Source organism: Rhipicephalus sanguineus, chromosome 2, assembly GCF_013339695.2.
Source record: "Rhipicephalus sanguineus isolate Rsan-2018 chromosome 2, BIME_Rsan_1.4, whole genome shotgun sequence".
NCBI classification, from domain to species: Eukaryota; Metazoa; Arthropoda; class Arachnida; order Ixodida; family Ixodidae; genus Rhipicephalus; species Rhipicephalus sanguineus.
This window is the reverse complement of record NC_051177.1, coordinates 121,117,128-121,135,854: the sequence shown is the minus strand read 5'-3', so window position 1 is coordinate 121,135,854 and position 18,727 is coordinate 121,117,128. Positions and strand designations below refer to the sequence as shown.

The 18,727-nt window shown below is 44.3% G+C and overlaps 2 protein-coding genes across 5 annotated transcripts in view; one reads left to right on the top strand and one right to left on the bottom strand.

Moving 5' to 3' along the window:
* Nucleotides 1-18,727, top strand: part of LOC119383606 (60S ribosomal protein L19) — a 310,809-nt gene that overhangs the window by 271,898 nt on the left and 20,184 nt on the right. The window lies entirely within an intron of this gene.
* The window catches only part of LOC119383604 (ATP-dependent 6-phosphofructokinase), a 77,939-nt gene that overhangs the window by 49,644 nt on the left and 9,568 nt on the right, over nt 1-18,727 (bottom strand). For all 3 annotated transcript variants that reach the window (XM_049412584.1, XM_049412583.1, XM_049412582.1), the window contains exons 3-7: nt 17,774-17,963; nt 12,616-12,781; nt 11,073-11,117; nt 7,052-7,160; nt 2,000-2,099 (exon numbers count right to left, since the gene is read on the bottom strand). In XM_049412584.1, coding sequence (XP_049268541.1) covers nt 2,000-2,099; nt 7,052-7,160; nt 11,073-11,117; nt 12,616-12,781; nt 17,774-17,963 — 610 coding nt within the window. The remainder of the gene's footprint in view (nt 1-1,999; nt 2,100-7,051; nt 7,161-11,072; nt 11,118-12,615; nt 12,782-17,773; nt 17,964-18,727) is intronic.

Here is an 18,727-nt window from a genome sequence, read left to right as displayed (position 1 = left end):
GTGGCGGCACGCTCACTCGCGATCGCACTGAATGTAAGCCGCGTGTTTGAAGAAAAAAAAGAAAGAAAAGAAAGTGCTCAAGGTCCTGACATGTGCATGACGTAACTACCTTTCCCCCCTTGCCATCCCTCCCTGCTTAACTTCCAACACGGTCATTGTGATGAGAGAAAAAAAGAAAGCGCTTATAGCATGCGACAAATCTCTAACCCGGCTTGTACTTGATAAATTCTAAAAATTTTTGCAGCAGTCGATTCACGAGGCAATAAACTCGATTAATGAAGCCATTCGATGATTACTTGGAAAAGTGTTGCAGGGCCTCTTTAAGGAGAGGTGGCATCCCCGTCAGCAACTTCGACCAAATGTGGCGCTCACCTGGACCAAGGGTGTCACCACCCTGCTCCCGAGGGAGGTGGCACCGACTTCGAGGCACCCTCATTCAGATGCACACGTCGCGCCATCTTGTGGCATCGTATGAAACGCCAGGTTGGCGGCATTTTCAAACTTAGGATTGTAAACTTAGGATTGTAAAAAGTGTGCAATACACCGCGCTTTTCGCAGTACCTTAGGTTTTGCTTCTTCATTACATGACCTAGCTCACACTGGCAGCCATGAGAGTGCTCCCACGCTAGCACATGCGCTGCTATTGCCATAGCCATCTTTAATAACACGTCATAGTATTTCTCCAATACACCTTGTCAACTGATCACGTTTGTCCGTTGTATCGCGACGTAAGAGATCGCGCCAGCGACATGTCCAGTTGCTCTTTGGACTCGCCAAGGACGCCTGTTGTATGTTCCAAAGAGAAGCAGCGGCAGTACGAGGAACGTCAGCGTGCCCTAAAGTGCAAGTGTGCGCATCACTGTCGAGTCAATGCCAACAATGGCAATCAGGCAAGTGAAGTCAAACACATGCGCGACACCTCGTTGTCGGAACACTACCCCAGCTTTGCTAGTCTTCTCTCTTCACAAACAGTTAGGAGAGCTGTAACTTTTGTATAACTACTGCCATGAGAAAGTGCTTGTGGTAACTGTGTCCTGTCGCTGGAAATCTGGCTGCTAAAGGTAATGCTGGCATTGGCTCTGATTTAAGTGTTTGAGTTAAAACTACGCAGACATGACATGAACTGTAGACACTGGAAACTACATATGCATTACTTAGCCCTAAATTTGAGTTTCAATGCAAGAGTACTGCATATTTATAAACTTATCTCAACAAAATAGTTCTTAACCCACAATACAATGATTTGCTATTCCTGTTGCATCTGCTTCTTGTCTTTATACTCCCTTCTGTTGCCTCTTATACCTTTTTTAAAACAGCTTTTGGTTCGTCTCTTGTAGCCTTTGAATTGCTCTCAATGTCCCAAATTACATAATGGACACACATTTTTAAAAGCTTTGACGTTTGCCTCTGCGGAACCTAAAGAGTTTGCACAACCTGCAGTTTTCTCAATGCACTAGTACGCCACTATACTGGGTGCTGCAATCATAACTTTCCTCCATAAACTGCAATAGTCGCATGGTGGATAGTCTGCTATTAGACGGCTCCGCAAAACTTTTTAAGGCGAAAGCATTAATATGCCTTATGAAGCGAAAATTCCTGCATCCATAGGGTGAGCGGTGTTACCAGCCGATGGCAAAAACTCACAGGACCAGTGATGACGTCATGTCAATGTCATGAGATATGGCCGTTGAACATGGTACGAACTTCAATTAGTTGCAACCAGACATGCCATGTTTTCGCATTCAATGCCGATAAGGAGACTTGCGTGCCTCTAACTTTTGCACAGTCAAGAAATGCTGACGATCAGTAGTCGAGGCTCGTGTGAACATGGGAGTCAAATGTTATTGCCCTGCACGCAGCAGGAAATATTACAAGTAGGCCCACTATATTTTTCTCTTCAGTGTATCCCCAGCTCAATGAAGCATTTGAGCAGTGTGACAATGCAAGATCAGTACTGAATAGAAATGCAAGCGCAACAGACCAAGCAAGGGGCAGCTACTTGCCTTTTTGACCATCTCGGCCGTGATCGGCTTTCCGTCCCTATCCTGTGCACCTTCAGACAGGATGATGATGTGCAGTCGCTTGCCGTGCTCCCTCTCCTGAATAACAAGACATCAATGATTAAGGATGGTATCAGGATATCGCCATCGCTATGTATAACATTCTGCATAAGGGACCTGAACAGAGGCAATCAGTGAGTTTCACACAGACTTGCACGAGTAGTGCAGCAACTGCAAGCATTAATATCGGAGGCCGTGTAACTCTACTAACCAAAAACGACTCTAGGCTGCAGGAACAAATAGTTTAGAATAACAGAGCTGAGCTAGTTGGTACGTATTCATTCTAAAAAGAGACAGGGCGTGCAAACACGGACACAAGAAAGAGATCAGGACACCACAAACGTCTTTCTTGTGTCCGTGTTTGCACGCCCTGTCTCTTTTTAGAATGAACAAATAGTACTGCAGTAGACCTGTGTGCTTTAGCACTTCGGGCAATCATCGCAAAAAAGAGCCACGTTTTTGGCTCCAGACGACACACTGCCCTATTCCAGTATGTATACCATATTAACACATATGTAGAGAGCGAAAAAAAAAACTGCACTTAAAAAAATGGGACGAAGCAGGAAAAGACTGGGATGCAGGACTGTTTGTCTGTAACATATCAACCCGTTTTCTGTGAATCAAGTTCACAGTTGCCGCTTGATCTACTGCCTTTCTATGTGCATCATCATCATCAGCTCAGTGGTAGAGCATCGGACGCGTTATTCGAAGGTCGCAGGTTCGGTCCCTGCCGGCGGCAAGTTATCTTTTCGTCCACTTTACTTTCTTCACATTTATAGCCCAATTAATACAAATAACACCCCCTACACTTTCCTTGGCATTACTGTCTGTTAGTTCTCATGAATATTGTGTCTAACAAAGAAAAATGAGCCCTTAAAAGTAATCTTTCCTTCAATCATCTTACACTGTTACATTGCGCCGATTTGACGTGCCCAATTTTCCATCCAACTGTAATATGTGCACGATATGACAACTTCGGCACAAGGTATACACAACTGGGCGTGTGGCACATGTATGTACCCATTGCTTGCCAATCCCCCCAGAAAAGATGTGCTGATGTGATGCAAGGGGTATGAAGCCTCAAATGTATACAGATATTTGTCATACTTATCTTCGCACACACCACCTGTCAACATTCTGCCCTCATCAAGCACCGTACATCTCATTTGCCCTACATGACACAGATTTGCAAACTTCTACCGGTGACAAGGTTCTGCTCATGTCATCCGCTATTGCTGCAGTACATTGCTAATACCTCTGTCACACGGCCACCACCGAACTCCATTTCACTCCGTTCGGCATTTAACTACCTGATGGAGCATTACGAGAATGGAGTTGTGGCCGTGCTACACGGCTCGGTGCAAGCTTTCGACGGTTGCCGCATGGGGCAGAAACAGCGCTGCTGCGCTCGTCGAAACGTCCAATTTTTTGCCTGTGCAGTCGCCTTTAAAGCAACAAAAACGTGTTTTTGTGTGTTGATGAAGTGCTCGGAATCACCATTGCTGTCACAGTGCTTGTGCGTGCGCCTCACACGTGCAGAAACAAATATCGCGCGACGCTTCACAGCGGCGGCTTGGCGAGGCGTTGGTGTGGAGAGTACAAGAGCTGATGTCCGAAAAAATACAACTAAAACGTACACTACGGGGCGTGAAATGCTACGCAAAAAAAGAGCAAAATTATGATTGTGCTCATTAGGACGATTTTGCTAGTGCGGTTTTCAGCGTAGCAGTAGCTGGCTGGGAACGAGAGTACTCTATCGAGCCGAAATGGTCGTTACCGAACTCCCTCCACCAAAAGCTCCATTTAACTTCCTCAGCGAAATGGTGACCGTGTGACATGAACCCCATCTCTCTCGAGGAAAAGACGAGGGAGTTAAACGGAGTTCACGGGTGCCCGTGTGACAGGGGCATAACTCAAATGAGCTTCACGTCACTATGTCAACGAGACGCTACCATTGTGTTGGACCTGCACGTCTTCACGCCTTTCTTGCTTTCTTTGTTTCTTACTGAATATTCTGTCAACAACTTTTATTACATCTAATAGTCACTAATACTCTTTCTCATATGTAGTGTTAAGTTCCTAGATTCAATCCGAGTGTATGAGTAGCACTGTCATGGTGGCCATTTTTTCCACCGAGCATGTAGTAAAAGCACTTAGGCCTGTTTATTCCACTGCAAGAAGACCCATAGAGGGCGCTAACAACCATCTAACACATAGCGGCAAAGCTAGAGAGAGACTTCTCTCAATGATTGCACTTGTGATTGAAAAAGCGCATGCAGCATGTCAAAGAATGAGGTGTGTGACCTAATTTGGTGTATAGTAAGTAAGTTTCATACTTTACTACCATAAAATACAACTTAAATGTTGCAGGCACATTAGATATCTAAATTTATTAAACATTCAACAGAGCGGAGTGACACGTTTCTTTGAGCTGTGGCCGCAGCGCTACGCTTGAGCTCACAACTGCAACACTGCTGTCACGTACTGGAAGCACAATAACCATGTGCTGTGGCGTAATTTTATACTCCTGTCACAATGCAAGTTTTAATGTCATTCGATTCAAATGACATTCGGTGCAACGAATGCCATTTGATCAGTGGTGTTGCTACACAGGAAAAAGTAATGTCATTTGGTCATGATATTAATGGCAACAGTTCCAAAAGAACTGGCTACAGAAGTTGCACAAGGTATATCTAGCGTTGCTGAAAAGTCAATCTATTCATTTTAATATAAATATGGGGCATTTCTTCACTGAAGGTGTACAGATGGAAATTTTCTATTTTAGAATGTCTGAACACCATGACAGTGCTTAGGCAGTTGAAATGGGTGATAAATTGGAAACAAAGGCTGCTGTGGCAGCACTGGATAATGACACTTCAACGACACTCAGTTGTAGCAGGTGAAGCATTTAGTTGCTGTATTGAACTACTACAAGCAAAGCACATTAACCCATATATGCCCAAACTCAGGAAAAATGACAAAACAAATATTTTTTTTTCGCAAAAAGTGTACTTCTACCCCCAAAAGAAAGCACAACTTGTTTATTTACAGCCAGGTAAACACAACACTGTTTTTCAAGCCGTCCTATACATATAGGACACTGGGCATTAGGGGTGCTATGTGCGGGTGTGGTAAGCCTTGAAACATTTCACGTGCACACCGACAACGCACTTCATCCTCTCCATGACGTATTTCATACAAAGCACGCATTTGGCCTAAGAAAGTGGTCGGCATGTCACGTGCACTTCTTCCTCTCCATGGCGTATTTCACAGAAAGCATGCATTTGCCCGGAGAAAGCGGTCGGTACGTGGCAGCATGAAAAGCAAGCAACGTCTAGGCTTGCTCACGTTGATAATGAGGCCTGCTTGATGTGCTGTAGGTGGCGCTAGTCATCAGCTAAAGAAATAGCGATGTTAAGAGTTCATCAAAGAAGCGTCCTATATGTAGGACACTGGGCATATATGGTTTAATGGAAGAGACTTCATCGTGAAAGAGATGCTGAAGCAATCTGCTAGGAATGAATAACTGGGCATTGGAATGAAACTGAGTAGCACATTCGGGCAAACGTGTTTACTATCGCACCCATTTGTTTGCACTGAGGCCGACTACAGTAAAATGATGGCAGCCAGACACACTGAGGTGAAGGTTAAAAACATTTCATCACAGCCTGTCACACAGCAGTCTTCTAGTTAAAATAATAGACGTCCTAAAACAGGCAACAGCACAGTAAACTCTCAGTAAATAGGAATCTCTTAAACAGAACTGCTGCTTCAATGGAACAACTGCTTCCAATACAATCTACTGTATTAATGTATTTGCATGAATGCTTCACAAATTAAGAATTCTCAATGTCACATTTTACCTCGTCTCCAAGGTAGAGCGTATACATTCAGTTCAAGCGCAATGCCAAACGAGTTTCTCAAGCTCATTTGACTGCAGAAGTCGTTTGTTTCTAACGGCATTAAATATCGTTGTGTAGCAGCAGAATGTCAATATATGCTAATGTCATTCCACTTGAGTGACACTGAGATGCCCAGAAAAAACGAAAGAAGGGGAATTGCTCGAAGGACTCATTTGTTTGATCGACACAACCAAATGAATCCAAAAACACATTGAAACGTCCAGTGTGAAAGGGATATTATGTTTTCAAGCTGCAGTTTATAATACATGAAGCAGTTATACAATTAAAAGCATTGCAGGTAAATTACACAGCACAATGTGCAGATTAACCCTTTGCGGTCCAAAACCTTTACCCACTTTCCGGCTCTAGCGGTCCGAAACTATTTCGCCAGTTTCTGGCGCCGCGAATAAAAACACAAGCTGTGGAAGAGAAACGCACAGGATATTTATTTTTGCTCCTGCATTCTGCAGGCAACTCTTTTCGTGATATTTGGGCAACGTATGATACCGCTCAAAGCATTCCCCTGTGTGCAGGCCAGGGTTATTACTGCAGGTTTCCACCGCCGCCGTCGTCGTCTTCGTCACTCACTTCTGTCGAATCACTGTCATCACTGTCTGGTGGAGGCACGTAATTCTCTTCCTCACTAAAGTCATCCTCGCTTTCGCTAAAAGCACCGCCGTAAAACGCACGCGGTGAAAACGTGGCCATGCTTCTCAGCGAACCGCGCGCGCGAGTGGGTACGCTCTAGGCCCCGTGCTGATCATAGTGCTGCACCCTAGTGTCAAAAAAGTAAAACCTCAACAAACAAAGCTCACTTATTCCTCAAGAGATGGCCCTTCATGTATACAAAAAATGCGCGCGACTCGCGGTGAGAAAACAGCAAAATTTAAACCACGAACACCCTTGTCGGGCGGGGCCCGACAGCGGACCGCTACGGCCGTGTTGCGTTGTCGGGCGCTGCCCGACAACGGACCGCAAAGGGTTAAGCTTCTGCAGAGTTCCCTGCTACGCGTGGAAAAGTGTGAAGAATGCAAGCTTTTTCTTCAAAATGCAACGAACAATATCGATTCACGCGGAGTGTCAGTTCACCTTAATGAGCTTTTCGCAGAGGACGTTGGGCCAGTCATGATCTGGCGGGCTCTCAGGGAAGAACACAAAGTCAGCCTCACTGGCCAAGGCCGCCACAATGGCCAGATACCTAGATTAAGAAAAAAAAAAAAAGAAAAGGAGAGAAGAAATTAACACGCGAGAAGACAACAAGGCATTTAAAAATCTAACACAGGGCTTCGAATTCATGTAACACCCTCCATACTTTTTTTTGTCTTTTAACAACAAATCACTGGCTGGGAATCAAACCTACGATCATGTGAAAAGCAATGAAACACCACAGTCGCTAAGCCATCACAAGTGACTGATGCAAGAATATCTCATATGCACTTTTCCCATTTATAAACCAACAGCCACAGAAACCTTAGAGGGCCATCTGATGCATAATAAAGAGTTAGTTTTCAGCACTGAAACACTTTCACGCAAGTTACTTAAGACCCACGGTGTAAAAAGGCAATCATTCATATCGCGCACACACGTGCATGCACACACACACACACACACACACACACACACACACAGAAGAATGAGAATAACAATACAAATTAACATAATCAAATGAGAATAAGGAATGCACAAAATTTTTTGTGTACGCTCACAGGGCAGTGCTAACTGATCAATTGGAACATGGGCGGGCACTTGCAATGGGTATATAAGTAACTGTTTAAGCTTGATGGTTGGTTCGTTTTTTTAAGGGGTCTAACATCCCAAAGCGACTTGGGCTATGAGAGAAGCAACGAGTACAAAGTGTACTTGCAACGAAGGATGATAGCGTCGTGAACACTGTTCTTGCCAGTGTTGTATGCACTACCGAAAAAAAGTAACTAAATACGTTACTCGTTAGGCTAAAGAAAAAGGAACGCGTTACCGCCCTGCGTTACCAATAAAAAAGTTTACCGTTAACGTTACCGAAAAGAAGTAACGGACGTTACTTCCGCCGTTACTCCATAGTCATAAATCTTAATGTGTCTTCGCCTCAAGAACCTGCCAGAGCTACATTATAAAACCCATATTTATATGTCACATTAAAGTTTTCACCCAAACCAAAATTTTACCCCAAATACTGGTTAAACGAGAATAATTTGCACAAATATGACGTATCTTCCAAAGTTGCCTGTATAGTTACATGGTTACATGTGATGACTTCTAACTCTGTGGCACATGGGGAAGCTATTTTTCTGAGTGGGTCAACAAACACAAAGTAATCGATTTCATCATCAACGCTCTCCAAAACAAAAACATCACTGAACAAACTTGCAGTAATTATGACGGCGTGCTTCTACTGCCAAAATCAATGCACAAAATTTGTAGCAATAAAATAATGCTTAAATGGCATAAATGTGGGGGAAAATATTTGCGCGCATAAACATTTTTTTCCCATTTGACCTGTAAATTGCCGCAAATATTGCGACTCCGTATGTGGAAGTGTTCAAGGTCACCCTTGCTTGCCCAGGAGTTCAATAACCAGAAACATAGGCGCAGTTGCAAATAGCAAGAAGCAAAACTAATTTTCAATGCGAAGTTTATAAATAGTGCTAGAAGTAAAGGAACAGTTTCTTAATGTAACTACAAACCGCTGAATATAAGCAACAGCTGCATCTCAAAGCTGTCATAAGACAACTTGACTCACTTCTTAACAAATAGTATACGTCCGCACCTACGCTAAACAGGAGCTCGACGGCCGCACTATATATGGTACTCCTGTATTCACTTTCAGGAAGAGCTGGTGAAGATGCGGAAAGTTTTCCTTGAGCCCGCTCATGGCGATGCCATGCGGCACCAAAGATACCGAGACAGTCGCTCATCTTCATTTGGCGATTATGTTCAAAAGGCATTTGTAAAGAAGTCGTCCTCCGTTGTGCTGGAGCTCATACCGAGTCTTGATGTCCGCCAAGTCGAGCAGGTCTCGCCAGCTTGCTTTTGACGGTTACAAGGACCGCATTACGCTTTGCTTCATCGACAATCAACAACAACTCGAAATTCGACAGCAAGGTAGCCGAAACTATAGCAAAATCCATTTAAGAAATTTCGGCAATTCGCTCCCCATTGCCATTTCCCCTGCACAAAAAAGGGACTCCATGCACTATCGCTCTGTCAACGCTAGGCGGGCTGACAGCAGTCCGCCGCAGTGGCAAAATAATGTTGGGGCGAGCTCTGAGAAAGGCGCTCCTACAACACAAATTAATTTTGTGTAAGACCGAGTATAACTGGAATGAAAAGTAACGAGTAACGTGACACCTCATGTTACCGAAAAATGGTAACGAAAGTATGTTATTCGTTACAGTTCCGAAATAGTAACAAGTACGTTACTTAGTTACTGAAAAAAGGAATGCGTTACCGGTAACGCCATTACTTGTAACACGTTACCGCCAACACTGCTTCTTGCCACTCAGTTTATGTTCAAGCGAGTGCAAGCACGAACATAAGTACACTTGCTGCTCCTGTCGCTCTGCTGGGCCGGTGTTTCAGCAGCATAGCAACATAACCCTCAAGTGTTGCTTCATGAGGTGGCTATGCGAGACGCATATGTAGGCTTTACAACCTGAATGCACTGCCCGCTGGGGCTGCTCGTCATCAACACTAGAATTCTGCAATGTGGCTTGTAGTGCTCATCGAGGCTTTCTTTATAGGGTATTAGTCTGGCCACACTGCAGCACATCTGCTTACTTAGCAAGCTCAGGTTTACTACAGTTCACATTTCCACGAAAGCTGCTAGCCTTGCTTGTGTAATATTCCAGTGAGTTGCTGTCCCATTAACTGCTTCACCCTTCTGGCGAAACTAACTTTGTTCACAGCTTCCGCAGTGTAGTATTGCTGGAGATAAGTGAATTGGGATAAAAGCACAGATTTTTCACCGCATTAGCCCTACAATGCAGCAGCCGTAACAATGTTGGTGGATACTCTCGATATGAGAGGCATGGGTTTTCCTTTTGCTTTCATCTAGCGAGGGTGACGCAGCTCGTGTTGACTGCGGGGGGGGGGGGGGGGGGGCAAGCTCAAGCCAGACTAATGAATTGTGCATCGAGAGTGTGGCACACAAAATAACAAAATAAAGCTGACATTGGGGTCTATACTCTGAAGTCTGCTTGCACAATATTCATTGTAGCATTGCACTACATGTCTGGAACAAAATGCAGCTGCCAATTAGGGCTGCTAAGATATGCGGCTCAGAGGGCCGAGGTCCCCCATGGACGAGTTCAAAGATGGATTTGGGAAGGAGGCGGCGAAACCACCTTCCCTACCTCTAACTGACATCTCTGCTTCATATTGTCACGGGGTTGTGGCGGTGAAGGAACCAAAATGCAGCCGCTAAAGATGAAACTTTTTATTGGGCGAACTTGTGCCCAGTAAAAGAAGTACCGCATTAACTCGATTGTAACGCGAGCTTTTTCCCCAGACTTTTGCTACCTAGAGTTGGCCCTCGTGTTACAATCGAATACCTAAATAACCATGTTTTCTTCCTGGACGCAATGAAAAGTCACCCCTCGCGTTACAAACGTGGTCGCGTTATAATCGAGTAAATACGGTAGCACTAAAAGTGCAACGAAAGCGGCAAGCATAGACGCCAGTCACCAGTAATCTAATCAGCGGTAAGCAGGCCCGTAGTCAGGGGGGGCGGACCCCCCGCAAAATTTTGATGATACGTGGTGTTTTATCCAAAATAAATAATGAAAATACGGTGTTTTTCTCAAATAGTTAAGGCTTTGAGCAAGTGGGCCCCCCCGAAAAAAATTCCTGCCTATGTGCCTGGCGGTATGACTCCAGCCTTATCGTTGGTGGTCGCGTTAGTTCCAGAATAAACCATACTGTACGCACTGCATGCTCGAGCTTATCAGAACAATGTAAAATAATCGTGAATGTTTGACATTCTGGCATGGCTTGCGCAAGGCAATGGTTACACATTTAAGGGAGCGATTACCAAAAAAAAATAGAAAAAGAAGCGCGTGTGGCAATAAAGTACAAAACCAAGAACTTCCAGCTAGCACAGCTGTGTAGCACTTACCCACAGTGTCTTCCCATGACTTCAAGGATGAAAGTCCTCCGATGACTAGAATGAACGGGCAGAAAAAGGCAGAACTCACAATGAGCAGGAGTGGAACGCACCCAGATGCTGAGAGATGTTTGCAGCTTCACACACAAAAGCATGTCGCATGGAATAGCAGCACTATCTGGCATACAGCCCTGAAAGCTTTTGTCCATTGGCAAGAACGCAACTGAAATAACACGTGCAAAAATACCGGGCTCTAGCTGTTGCTGAGGCTATGGACTTTTAGGGAGCAAGCTAGATGAAGTGATGCCTGAAATCAGCTGCACTGTGCAACAAGCATCAACATTCTCTCATGTGCTGGGTCTGAAAGACAGCCTTTTGTGTGACAGATTTTCACTCAATGTGACGATAAGTATGCCCATCTGACAAGTCATTTCTTGTCATAAGAACAAGCATTTTTCAGATTTCTAGGAAGGCACGCAGACTACGCAGAGTGGTTAAACACATCTCCAAAGCAGCAGCTCGTGCTATGGTTAAAGGAACCCTGCAACACTTTTTCAGCATGGTCAGAAAACGCTACCAATCGGTAGTCGAGGCTCCTGAGAACACATTAGCCAAACATAGCGCAGCACACGGCCTGTAAATTACAATGAATTCTCAAAGTCAGCTAGAAATCATTCCCTCTTCTTTCTAAAAATGATGCCATACAGTGAAATGACTGCGCCATATACCAAATTTCACAGCCTTTGGCTGATCTGAGCATCTTGAGCTGCATAGTTACCAAGGCCGCCGTGGGATGCCGCCACGTGCCCGCGCGCACGCTCACAATCACAGTGAAAGCAAGTCGTGCGTTCGAAGAAAAAATTAAATGGAAGTGCTGAAGGTCATGACATGCACTGACAAAGGGACGCATCTTTGTGCCCCCTTGTCATCCCCCTCCCTGCGTAGCTTTCAGCACGCTCGCTGGTACGAAAGGAGAGAGAAAGCATTTAAATCCTGCGACAAATCCCCATAGCTCTGCTCGTATTTGACGGATTCTAAAATTTTTTTTGCAGTAGTTTATTCGTGAGGCAATAAGGTCTTTTTAATGAAGCCATTAGACGATTACTAGGAAAAGTGTTGCAGGGCCCCTTTAAGAGACATTAAAGAGCCATTATACCGATTTGTCTTTTAATTCATATGTATGATTCGACTTTAATGATGCAGAAGGAACTTTTGTCAACTGTTTTTCATTCGAGTGAATTGCACAGTGAATTGCTGTGCTCAAATCAAGCACCAACATTCCAGCCTGTCAACCATCAACATATATTCAAAACAGTGACTTTGAAGGCAGTCGGAGGTTTTATGAAAACCAAGATGACCTGCAGTCGGATCATCATGAAAGGCTCTAAGGACGCGAGAGCGAAGAGAGCGGGGTAGAACAGGCACCCAGCGCTGACCGTCGGTATGAACAATGTACAATCAAAATGGAGAAAACATTTGACAAGATGTTAAAAAAAAAAGCAACAGCTACAGCTGCCCAACGTGCGTCAATTGTGGAAGCAGAGAAAGAGCTCACCTTGTTGCAGTGGTGGCAATGGCGTCCACGGCTTCCATGATGCGATGAAGCGCCGAGTCAGTCCCAATGGTCATGTCGGTGCCACAGAAGTCATTATCGATGGAACCAAGCATGCCCACAATGTTGAGGTAGCTGCAAGTGTTCCTCTGATCTTGGGTGATGCTGCCTGCAAGAGGTCGCACAAATGAAAAAAAATATATACCGGGTGTTTTAACCCTTTACTGCCGGTTGTCGCGAATTCACGACATACCGAAAGACGCCGATTAAGTAACACACGAAACGCGTTGATGCCTTCACCGGCGGCTGTCACGTATTTGCGGCGAACGTAGCTTTCAGCACGAGACGTCTAGCGCCATTGCATGTAAGGTATTGCAAGCTGGAACCCAGTGTTGTGTATCAGATGCCGGAGAGCGCGAAGCACGTGCAACAGCTCTCACTTCGTTGTTTTCTGCCCGAGGGACGTAAGTTCCATCTCCTATAAAATTTTTTTGATGTGCACGCATACAAGAGGTTGCACACGACATGTCACATTGTTTTGAAGTACGTTATTTCCTGCACTATCCTCGCTTCTGTGGTATGTCGCGAATTCGCGACATCCGGCATTTGAGTCAGTCAATGATGACTGCCGGTATGACAAGTTCATGATGGACTTCTGCTCATTTTATGGGACAAAATGCTTCGCACGCGCTTGCCACCTGAAGATAAAAGTGACGACAGCTGTTTCAGTGACAGCGAAGACGACGATGTCGATCCCGATCCTCATTCACAAGCACGAGTGTCTTCATCGAGCAGTGAGGATGAAGACAAAGATGTGGTAGACCAGCCAAGCTAGTGCCTCTCTAAAACATGCAGTGCGATGGAAAAAAAAAGACTGTCAAGCACAGCGGGAAATGCCACACTGGAAAACCGCTCATCCTCAGTGTGACACTGTCCGAGCTCCTATTCAATATTTCAAGGAATTTTTATGACACCTTCACGGAACACATCGTTCAGCAGAGAAATCTGTTTGCGACGCAGAAAATACCGAACAAAGGACTGGCTCTGTCTCGTGCTGAGCTATATCTATTTCTCGGTGCCGTAACCTTCATGTCATTCTGTCGGCTCCCAAGAAGTCGGCTATACTGGGCACATACTAGGGCACACATGGTGGCCGACACGATGTCACGTGATTTGTAGGCAATAAAGTCAAACTTGCATTTAACAAATGAGGACGCCAAGTTACGTCGCCCTGAAGAGATACGCTTCATTGATGAGGCGATGCCATACTTGCGTTGCACTGAACATATTGAGCTACAACTGGCTTAAGTGCCGGTTGTCGCGAATTCGCGACATACCTAAAAGTATGCATTAAAGTTGCATATTGGATAATACAACTGCTGATTTAAGTTAAGGTTGCTATTTAAGGCCGAAAAATGAAAAAGAAAATTTTTTTCTTCGGCGCTTTCATAATTCAGGCATTAAAGGGTTAAGAAATATGTCCAGAATCCTCAAAAATCAGGAAAATGCGATATTTGCACGCTGCCTTCCGGAATTGCTTTTTCTGTAGCGGCAGGCATCTTAGCCCATATTTATTTATTTATTTATTTATTATTTATTTACAAATACTGCAGGCCCTGTTCGGGCCCAAGCAGGAGTGGGTAACAAATGTCAGTGACAAAATCAGAATAAAAACATAATGAAAATACAATACAAGAAACGAAATTCAGAAAATTCTCAACATCAGGGAAAAATATAATTAATACATAGCAATAATGGCATTCATACAGAAATAGAAAAAATCTCAGCACTTATGAGGAACATAATATATTGCAATGTTAAAAATCAAGTGCTAGGTCATTGAAGAGATGGGCGAACGATTGTATTGTGTCCGCATTAACGATCTCCTGAGGTAACTTATTCCATAATGAAAAAGCATGAGGGAATAATGAGTACTGATGAACGTTCAGATGACTGAATGGTTGTCTAACTGTCTTATTATGATGGATACGATCTAAGCGCACGGGCGGGTTGGTTATGTAACGATTGGGTGGGATTTTAAATTGACCATGGTACAATTGATAGGTGAATTTCAATCGAGAGACTATTCTACGATGAGCGAGTGTCTTCAGATTTGCCTTCTCGCGAAGGGCAGAAATGCTTGCAAAACGAGAGTAGCTAGAATAAATGAACCTCAGAGCCAGGTTTTGGACCCTCTCTATTTTTTTAATTAAGTATTTTTGATACGGGGCCCAGATCAGGTCTGCATATTCTAACCTAGGCCTGATAAGTGCTCTGTAAGCTGTTAGTTTTACGGAAGGTGAAGTGTGACGCAGTTTACGTTTTAAAAACGCTAACTTTTTTAGCGCGTTGCTACAGATGTTGTCTATATGAGTTTCCCAATTTAAATTGCTCGTAAGCGTGACACCCAGATATTTTACTTGTGTAGCCTTTTTAACATAAGCGTTATTAATGGTATATTGGAATGCTAATGGGTTTTGTTTGTTCGTAACTGTGATGGATGCCGTTTTTGATGCGTTGAGCTTCAAGCCCCACTTATCACACCAGGCGCAGATGGATTGCAATGCATCGTTAAGTCTGGCTTGATCAGAATGCTGATCAATGTCGGCATAAATAACACAATCGTCCGCAAAAAGTCGGATTTTCACAGGTGATTGAACTGAGAAATAAATATCATTTATGTACACTAAAAACAATAATGGTGCAAGCACGGATCCTTGCGGCACTCCTGAGTATACGTCTAATGAGTCAGAAACGCCGTCGTTGACCATCACATATTGTTTCCGTGATGACAAATAGCATCCAACCCAACGGACAATGTTCTGATCAACACCAATAGCTGACAGTTTCGTAATTAAATCATCATGTGGTACTACATCAAACGCTTTGGAAAAATCTAAAAACACTGCATCAATCTGGCCCTTAGAGTTTAATGAATTTGCAAAATCATGAGTGATCTCGGCTAATTGAGTTGAAGTTGATAGGCCAGACCTGAATCCGTGTTGGTTGTCGTGAAGCAGTTTATTGTCTTCCAGGTGTATCATAATCGCCTTAAAGGAGTCCTGACACAAAAATTTTCGCCCCGCATTTTTTTGCTGCAATGTGTTGCTGGGGGCCTGTTAGTCATAGCACGGCACATCGTTTGCTGCAGCGTGCAACAGATAATTAATTACAAGCTCCTCATTACCGACACAGCCTCAGTTTCGGTTTGACAGAGCTCCAAAAATGGCAAGCCGCCGGGTGCAACTATCACCACCTAGCGAGTGAAACGCTCGGTCACGTGAGCACATAGAACAGTGACGCATTTCCGCGCGGTCTGTCGTTGTCGGGCTCATCGTCGTCTGATGGCGACGATTTTCTTGCGGCGGGGATCGAAGGAATTTTCGACGTGGCGAATCACTTCATGTTTGACCCGCTGGCGAGGAGCGATTCGTCGGGAAGCGCGTCAAAACAGAAATGGCGGCTACGACGTCATCGTAACTTGTAGCGGCTGCAACGCGTAGGGGAAGTAGGGGGGTCACCTCGGGTCACCTCCGAGGATGTCAATGCACTAGGTGCGGCCTATAATGCTGGATCGCGCTCGCGAACTTCAAAATTCATATAAAATACATTCCAAGCTTTATTCGCTGCCGATATTTTGCAGATGGTACACGCACGTACACGGGAATCGATCCAGCAGGCTATCTCGGCCGCGAAATTTTGTGTCAGTACCCCTTTAAATATATGGCCAAACTCAGGAAAAATGACAAAACAAATTTTTTTTTCACAGAAAGTGTACCTTTGCCCTCAAAAGAAAGCACATGTTCTTTATTTACTGCCAGGTAAAGGCAAAACTGTTTTTCAAGCCATCCTATACATATAGGACACTGGGCATTAGGGGTGCTATGTGCGGGTATGGTACGCCTTGAAACATTTCACGTGCACACTGATATTGCACTTCTTCCTCTCCATGACATATTTCATACAAAGCACACGTTTGCCCGGAGAAAGCAGTCGGCATTTCACAAGCACTTCTTCCTCTTCATGACGTCTTTCACACAAAGCACGCGTTTGTCCGGAGAAAGCGGTCGGCACGGGGCAGCATGCAAAGGAAGCAATGTCTAGGCTTGCACACGTTGAGAAGGAGGCCTGCTTGATGTGCTGTAGGTGGCGCTAGTCATCAGCTAAAGAAATAGCGTTGTTAGGGTGCATATGGGTTATGATGGTTAAATACATCATTTCGGATGGCAATTAAGAAAGTTAAATTAATTAACTTTTGAATTAGTCGAGTTACACGGTTATGTCAAATGGGAGAATTTAAGTTATTTATGCGAAGAAACCATCTTAGCTTTGAGATATAAAAAAAGCAGCCTCTAGCAGTTATTGTGACGTAACGAAATTCAACAAATTCAACAACAAAGGCAGCGAGCAAATATAGCATTTTCCCAATTTTTGAGGATTTTGGACACATTTTATGAAACGACCGGTATATATATATTGTATGTGCACTGCATGTATTACTAGAAGAAATCCATGACAACTGCACACCAGGGAGGAAGCCAAATACATGGATCAATGTTGAAAGCAAAGAAGTGTGATGTGAAGAAAAGCAATATATGCAGCTGTAGTCGTGTCACCAAAGTTGTGAGCAATATCCTGTGTGTGCAGCACAACTAAGCTTTCATAGGGATGACGTCACCCATGATGCTTTTACCATTCCCAAACTATTCCCAACACATACACATCTTGCATAATGTAATACTCGTAATGCAGACAATAAAACTCAACATAAATTGCACAACTTCATACCCCTCTTTTAGTACCTTCACTCCTCCTCCATAGTTTAAAGCTAGCACAATAAGAATGCAGATGTACAGTCGCCCAAATGTCTATCGTTCGTAAGTGGCAATTTTTTCTGTGTATCTTCACCATATGACTGAATTAAGTTCCAGAAAGGGTGAGGGCAAGTGCATGCCCACAGAACAATTTTCAGCTACTTGATTCAATCATATGGTGCCGACACACAAACGGGTTGTCGCTGGGGACGACAGTTGAAGATTTGACCGGCTGTACTACTATCAGGTGCACAGTTTTCAATAAAGGTAATGCGAGCAGGATGATTGTTCGAGAACAAGACATCCTTTGAAAGGGTGCGAAAGTTTTGGCAGGAAAGTTGACGCACCATTGCTGACCAGCTCGTCAAGCAGGGATGACCATTCCTCGCGGAAGAGGTTAGCACCGGTCAGAGAACCGTCCCCGCCAATCACAACCAAGTTTGTGATGCCGCAGTGGACCAAGTTCTTGGCTGCCTTCAGGCGGCCTTGACGCTCGCGAAAGTCCGCGGAGCGGGCACTGCCAATCACCGTGCCACCCTGTGCGAGTGGATCAATATATATAATTTATAAATTGTAGGGGTTTAACGTCCCAAAATCATGATGTGATTATGAGAGACGCACGAGTGGATGAATTGAGCTAGAGCCAACAGTTGGGTCTGTCTCACTGATGCTGCGAGCGTAACTTCACACAGACAGCAATGAGGCCATTTTGTAAACATGGTTTTCTCTTAAGCAGATGCTTAAAAATTATTGTTTTAATGCCCCCATTGAGGCCCCCTTGCAAGGGTATTGGATAGCGGGAGGGACATAGGGAGCAAGTGCAATTATAAAAGTGTACACTAATGGGTTAAACGGTAACATTTCACTGAAATTTTCTGGTTGGGCAAAGGCTTCAGGTTAAATACTAACACCAACTACGCCAGGCCTGCACAGAACATGCAGCACAGTCACAGCAAAAGCTGGAGGAGCAGCATTTCTAGAGCATGTTGTCAGCTCTCTTAGGGCTACTTCTGCGAGTATACAGTTGCAAGGTATCCGGTACACCATAAATCATTTTGTGAAGTAGGGAGTACCTACTATGCCATTATTCATAATTCTGCGGAGAGGCGAGGTACCCATTACGCGTCTAAGGAATTATGCACACTTTGTTGATGCTGTGACTAATGAATTATGGCTGAACCCTTTGTAATGGGTGGGAAGCTTCAAGCCACCCACTCGCTACGCACTTTGCATCGTGTCACACCTGGTGTAATATTACTCATTTGCCATGCTACATTACATCTGTTAATGTGATTTCTTGC